The following is a 7,500-nucleotide window of genomic DNA, read 5'->3' as shown; positions in this document are numbered from 1 at the left end:
GTCAATTTGTGAGGTACACACCTTTCAAGCTTTTTAATCTTCCCAATTTGCTTCAAGTGAATTAAAACAGTTTTATCACGAACACCGCAGCCTGCAGCTAACTCGAACGTGGTTTGCGATGGATCCGCGTCCACAATAGCCTTCAATACTTCATTATCAACTTAGGTCTCAGGCCGTCCACGGGGCTTGTTCTGCAGGTCGAAATTTCCAGAACGAAAACGTTGGAACCAAAAACGAACTGTGTTTTCTTTTGCAACATGACCGCCATACACATCATTCACCCTTCGAGTCGTTTCCGCAGCACTAGTGCCACGGTGGAATTCGTACTCGTAAATAATGCGATACTTTAAGTTTTCCATTTTGTAAAATGAGTGACGCAAACAGAAAAAAAACAAAGGAATGACGGTCATCGAAGCACATATACATGAGTAAATAGCTGTACATATTTGAATTTGGAATTCCTTACCAAAGAGGAGAACATCGTGATTAAAGTGGCCAGTACGAAATACGCCAATTTCATATGTAAGGACCTAATATTTAATGCTTCACCATTTTCTTTAATTCCGTGGATAGCCTATACAATTAGTTGCCGATTTTAATTTGGATGGCGATGGCACGCTTCGTTCTTTCGCAGCTTATTTAGGGTATATTTTAAAATGATAGAACGTACCGGTGGTAAAACAATTTAATTTATGTACATAGCACAAGATTATGACAAACTATTGGACACAAAAGCTTGAAATTAACAGCTAGATATTGTGTGCGACACTTATGATATAAAATTTCGTATGATTTAGCGTGTTCGGCACTTGTAAAACGATGCCATGCTATTCCTTTCATTCCATCACAAACCGCTCATGTCCTTCATTGATGACACACCTTATTCTAACGAAGCACAAAAAATACCTAGTGCCTTTACAAAAATAGGTTACTAATCGGTCTTTACCACTAGAAATTAACAAAAACGCTATATCAGTCTTATATCTATTAAACAAAGCAATTTTGTGAATGTAGGTACGCCGGTACTTAATCTAGTCCAATATATTAAAAAATAAATGTCCACGCCACATTTATTAATACTGAGATTTCTTAAAATACTTTCAGATATGGAAAATGCGTTTCGGAAACAGCTAATATATTTTTGATAGTGTCTAAAAGCTCATGATAGCTAAAGATTATATTTTATGTTTAAGACGTTATATTAATATAAATAATCATTTTATTAAATTCAATAATATTAGGTAGGAAATGGTAACGGAATGTAGCATTGATGGTTGGCAAATGATGATTTTAAATTTGGCAATTATTCCTCTCATTCAGTCTAAAAGAATTTATGAGCAAAACCATAGATTTAAGATAACAGAGCATTGTGAACTTTAATATATTCTCTATGGTCACAGACTTAAATTTGCAATAATTAACATTGTATATGGTATATCGATCAATGAGATAGCATAGACATTAGGTTGTTATATGATAGATTATGTAAAATTTAATTATCATTTAAGGTCTTATGCACGATTAGGAAAATTACTCATCAAAAGGTATTTTATATGTATGCGGATATGAATCTAAAAATCATGAAATTTATATTCAAAAATTTTCCTTAATGTGCATATGACTAAAAGCAAAATTAAATTACAATTTCACATCTCCTCCTCACTCACTCCTCGACTTCTTCCGGATTTTCAGCCGTCAATAAATTAGTGTTGTCATCAGTTTGAGATTCGGCGGATAACTTCTAGAAAAACCAAATAATGTCCTCATCACTACGTAAAGGTTAATCATATAATTTAAATAATTTTAAAAAAATATAACGGTTGTTATGACAACGGGAACAACGGGAAGATTCATTTCAAAATTATGTTTGAGTATGGTTACTGCATGAGTAGAACAAAACGAATCACAATAGACAATTATTAAAGATGACTATTATATTATTATTATAGTAACAGCATTTGATAAGATGTCAATAATATTCTTTAGCGTCTGGCTGTTAGGCGTCTTAGTACTTGTATTAAGATCGTATGAGAAATATATTTTGCTGAAATAAAAGCATATTCGACGCATTTGAACGCTAGCATACCACAATTGAAATATGTATATACTAAAACATATACGTAACGTAACGGAACCACTTTATTTATTTAGATACTAAAAAGAGTTGGGCAGGCTAAAACTCAAGAAATAAAGATATTTTAGAGAAATTTATATTCACTATATGTGTATATTTCTATTTAGATACGAGGCAGGTGTCCCGCTTATCGATCTAGGTCCCATACGGCGTCTACAACACCATTCGCGCTACAATATTAATGCGACAGGACAGGATATATCGATCGATATGTGCATCATTGGTATTATGTTGGTATTACACCATGTAAAACCGCTTCGTAAGTGTTTATCTAAAAAGAGTAAAGGTAAATTCATAGATAATTATCCTATCCAACAAATATATCAAAAAAGAAACATAAGTTTCACGAGAAAAACATTTATTTGGAATTATATTAACGTTCTTAGGAAAGAAAATGGCCTCAGATTTCTGTAGGATTGCTTTTTGTGTTATATTATAGATCAGCCTTCTGTAGCCCTTTTTTGTTCTAAGCCTAGTTTCCTAACGATGTCTTCCTTCACCGTACGAGTGAATATTGAATACCCACATAGGCAGTCAATTAGTGCATAAGAATCAACCCTTCAATGGGATGATATTCACACGCTGAAACAACTGGACGAACTCCAGAAATGAGACCTGATACATAATTAACCTTACCCCAGTTGGAGCGCAGTGATGGCTGGTACGTTTCCTTAACTTGATCGCAAAAGCCAATAGTAGCACCAGAGTCATCGACGATAAAGCCGCTGTTAATAGTGGTAGTAAGATGCCATCATTGGGACTCTGTGGAAAAGAATTTTTAACATACCAGAATTATGTACGACTACGACTTATTTAAACCTGTAATCATGTAAAAAGTGTTAAGGACTATAATTCGTCATTATAACAAAAATCCTAATGAACTCTTCTTCTTCAAAGCAAAACATTGCCATCCCCTAGATTAAGGAGAGATTACTAGTAAAATAAATACGAAGGATATTTTTATTCACTTTTATGAACAAACCAAGAAATCGAGATTTTCCTTTACTCCACCTGTGCAATGTTACGACGAATGACCTGCAAATTTACATTTATAGACGATATTTTAGACAGCTTTGTCCCAAGTAAACCACTTCTTCAGGCAATGCGGACTAATATGAAATATTATGAAGACAAAAATATTTTGTAAATTCAAAAATTGTTATAGAATTTAATGTTTGTTGACTATTATTGTGGTTTGTTTTGTGATTATAATGTTCGTAACAATATCGATAGGACATTAAATGAAATTCACTATCACGAATCCATAGTTATCGCAATACTTACATTCACAGGCCATTGGAAGTAAGTTGAGGAATCCACAAATGGCCATTTCTGGCCGTACCAGCCATTTGTAGTCTTAGAAACTGTAACTTCATCTGAATCCGACCCCACCGCTGTATCCGGTTTTAGTGGTGGTAAAGAAAATACTTCGTCTTCTTCTAGGGTTTCCTTTGCCTCTTCATCGGTATCTGCGGATAGCAGTGTGTCTTTTAGGTCGTTGAACTTTGATATATCACTCGCAAAAGCTTCAGTAGTTGCTATGTTCTTTATCGTAGCCTTTGTGGTGATCAATACATCCTCGAATACTTTCGGACTATCCGTAACAACTTTCTCTGTAGAGTGAACGGAATAATAGTTAAAAACATCTCGAATTGTTATAGGTTCTGAGGTGACGGTTGGTCTTATTATAATGTCCTTATCCCATGGCCTCATGGACATGTAATGGTCTAGAAGACGCACACTTCCTGAGGGTGTACCAATGAGTGGAATCCGTTCGATCTCTTCTGTTGGTAATTGTGGTAGTGACGTCGATGACGCTGCTTTCCAAGACCTTAAAGCAGGCATCGTCCAGGGTGGATTCGTAATCTTATCACTGGTCACAGTTATGGGGACAGGTGTTGTAGTAGTAGTAGAGGGAGTAGTGGTTGTAGTTAAAATGTCCAATTTAGGTTTTATGGTAGTTTCAGCAGACATCCTCAGTTCCTTTTTACGGGAACGTAATATTTCTCTCCCACCAGGAGTGAGAGCTGGCGTTGTAGTATCATGGTGATCGAATTGCATTCTTCGAGCAAATATAGCACCGTTCATAACGTATAGAGGAACAGAAGCCAATGCTAGGGCTATTACAGTTCCAAATATCACCATTAATACATATTTGAGGGTTGATCTTCGCCTGGACCGCCTCACGTGAATTGACGGGCTGTAATCCCGCCCTTTCCCTTTAAGTCCACTGTTGTTAAGCACTTCTTCGGTCTGCGGAAGGATAGTATACTGAAGACTATTTTCACCATGGCGCACCGTTTTATACATGATTACGTAAAAACCACTGTTAGAAGTAACACTAGCAAATCACATGCTCGTTTTCACTGGAATTGGTATAAAATTAAAATATTACGAGATTTAATACTCCCGACATTTGGTACGACGGGCCCTAGAGTTTCCTGCTTTGTGCTTCGCTCAGGGATTATGATATCTGTAAAAGGGGCTCGGCGCATGCGTGACAACATTGAGCGGCTGCGTGGTCCCTTTCTGTCTTCCTAGTTGCTTCTTGGTAGAAGTTGAGGTTATAACTAAGACGCCGGCTTTTTAGAATTGATTCCTTGAATTAACATAAGGTTCATTAACCTTTCAATAAGCGGCTTACTTATCTAATATTTCTGATTATATTATAATTATTTTATTTGATAATTATTTTGTTCTCAAGTATTTACTAGTTTACTAGTTAGTCACGTTATTATTGCACGTAGCTTTCGAACAAACTTATATTCATGCACTATTAGCATAACATTTTTGTGAATAAATAAATAAGTAAAATATTACCAGAAACATATATTTGAATAGTCATTAATTTTTATAAAATAAACTTTAATATCGCGTTTTACGCAATATTTACACACAGATTTGCACATTAAAAACACATTCTACATAAAAAGTTATGTTAGTTAGTTAAGATATAAAGATATCAGTTACTAATTTTAAAAATACCAATATAAAATTAAAGCTAAACATTTTATACAAAAATATTAAAGATCAGTCCTATGAATCACTTGTCTGGTTTCGCCGAATTTGACTGACTCACATTTCTCGCAATTCCACATTGATATCGCCTGATCAATTTTAAAAGCAAAATGTCTTTCTACTTGTAACTGCATCAAAGTAAGCTCTCTCATTAATCCTATAAGCGGATTGACACCTACTATATAAACACAACATTTTAAAATCACGACACGAGCATCACGATAGCGATTGCATCCTCTTTTTTATTCCCTCATCGTGATGCCATATATTTTTCAAAATGTTCATTACTAAGATAAACATTCGTTTTAAGCTAAGATTTTTTTATAAGCAATGATATCTTTATCATTTATAAAGAATATCTTTTAAATAATGTATTTTATCGAATACATAATTTAAAATAATGAAGCCCGCAATGCCACAATATGGCAGGCTCTTTTCTACTCATTCACTTTTTTATAGCCATGGAATAGCTCTTCTGCGTTCAGGAAGTAACAAACATTGTTTTGAAAATCGAATCGAAGTTAATCGTTTAGTTTATAGAACAATTTGCTTGTCTACAGGGTCTCTGATTCTGTATGTATAATAAAAAATATAGAACACGTTTACAGTTGAGTATTAAAAAATTATGTGAAAACAGAGAAGGTAAGTAAATAAAAACTTTTTACTTTGAACTTGTCAAGAAACTCGTTAGAGGGATGTCGCCGCTTTGGACAGTTTATTGCAGTTTTCAGAATTTAATAAAGAAAGGGAAATTCGATTAAAAAAGTTCGGGAACAACAAAGTCAAGAATTTTTATATGATGTTGAAATGAATTATTTTTAGGTGGAAAGATCTGGCCTAAAGACACACTTTTGCCGAGTTATGTTAAGTTTAACTCGATTATATAATCAATTTCGGTGAGTACAAATAACGAATTTCATATTGAAAAAAGAAATAAAGAAAAAATATATTCACCAAGAAAAGGTTATATCATATATAATATATATTCACTTTAACATGACATTATTTTTTATGACATTTACCATATATTTTTCGCTTTAAAAGTTTTAATATACCGTTGGTTAAGTTTTAATACAAACAATTTACAATTACATTAAATATTCGACTTTACATAATGTGCTTATTTATATGGGCATTGCAAACAACAAACGCAAGTTTTTCACTATATTTTATGTAAGAAATCCTAAGTATATTAAGAGCGAACATTTAGATAAACGTCGCAAACCTTCAACGTTTTTAATTTAGCTAGAAAATTAAATAAATATTCTCACGGGACGTAAAAATTGATTTTGTCCTAACCTTCGATGTATCGCTTTAGGCTTATTGCTAGAAAAAAATCGTCAAGTCGCATATTAACAAGTTTTTGCGTCCGGTCAAACGAACACATACGAATACTAATTTAGTTGACCTTGGAGGGAATCACGTTTCCTTTCGAAATTTATTTCGAGTGTAAGACTAAAAAGGGCTCACGCTTCGTCCAATTTTTTGCTGAGACTATCATGTGGTACAGGCAAGTATTCCAGAGTTTTTAAATTTATATTTTGTACAGTCTGATTTAAAGAAAAAAATGTTATGGTTTAAAATATAGTTTACACTCTGCGTTAAATTTAAGTTAAAGTGGTAATATTGTATATTCTATCAAAAAGTATCGAGAATTGTATATAAGTTCAAATTCAATTTAATGTTCTTTTTTAAACAGAATTACATGACATTTTGGCGCGGAGTTTGAATAGCATCTGTTATTTAGATTGAATCCACGCTATTCTTAGGTAGGTCATATCTATAAACAAAAACATCGAACAAGGAATATGTTTTTCGCTTTTACTTTGGTTAAAATATTAGTGCAAGACAAAGTATTGTACGGTTCGTATGTGTAATGTATGGTTTTAAATATTACAAACATAAAACTTATTCACGTTAAATATCAATGATAATTTTGTACATATTTATATAAGATACATAAATGTGTATTTATAAATGATAATGGTAAGAAGGAACACGCCATGTTATCTAATGTACTCGTAATTGATATCCTGTAATTATAGAGTTTTATAATTTCACGATAAATGTATTTGATTGAACAGATAATCCAAAATCTAATTGCATAGAAAGAAAAACAACCATATGTAGTAACAATAATATATACTATGTAGAAATTATATGTATATTTTTACTCTGTCGAGACAAATTGCAATAAATGTATTGCGTAGTTTAAAAGGATTTATTTTAAGAAATTTGTAAGAAAACCGTAATAGTAGTAACTGATTTCTTATTCCTCGTTAATTTCGAAAAAGATTTTTCGGCAAGATGTTTTGTGACATTGTTACATATATTTCAGTAATTTTACA

The 7,500-nt window shown here is 33.0% G+C and overlaps 1 protein-coding gene across 1 annotated transcript; it reads right to left on the bottom strand.

The window, feature by feature from the left end:
- Positions 1–671: 671 nt before the first annotated feature.
- Positions 672–4,573, bottom strand: LOC123715680 (cell wall protein DAN4-like). The gene is made up of 3 exons (XM_045670908.1): positions 3,419–4,573; positions 2,771–2,896; positions 672–1,741 (listed from the first exon to the last, which is right to left on the bottom strand). The coding sequence occupies exons 1-3, from the start codon at positions 4,442–4,444 to the stop codon at positions 1,664–1,666; spliced, it is 1,230 nt and encodes a 409-aa protein (XP_045526864.1). The 5' UTR covers positions 4,445–4,573; the 3' UTR covers positions 672–1,663.
- Between the last annotated feature and the right edge of the window lie 2,927 nt (positions 4,574–7,500).

This window comes from Pieris brassicae, chromosome 1 (genome assembly GCF_905147105.1).
Source record: "Pieris brassicae chromosome 1, ilPieBrab1.1, whole genome shotgun sequence".
Classification (NCBI taxonomy): domain Eukaryota; kingdom Metazoa; phylum Arthropoda; class Insecta; order Lepidoptera; family Pieridae; genus Pieris; species Pieris brassicae.
Note: the sequence above shows the minus strand (reverse complement) of the source record. Positions and strands in the feature narration are given on the sequence as shown.

What these genes read in the sequence shown, in the direction of transcription:
- LOC123715680 (XM_045670908.1), bottom strand. Translation starts at nt 4,444, where the DNA reads ATGTATAAAACGGTGCGCCATGGTGAAAATAGTCTTCAGTATACTATC. An exon ending in ACTTCCAATGGCCTGTGAAT is followed by an intron (nt 2,897 to 3,418) that starts GTAAGTATTGCG and finishes TCTTTTCCACAG; the next exon opens with AGTCCCAATGATGGCATCTT. An exon ending in ATCACTGCGCTCCAACTGGG is followed by an intron (nt 1,742 to 2,770) that starts GTAAGGTTAATT and finishes TGGTTTTTCTAG; the next exon opens with AAGTTATCCGCCGAATCTCA.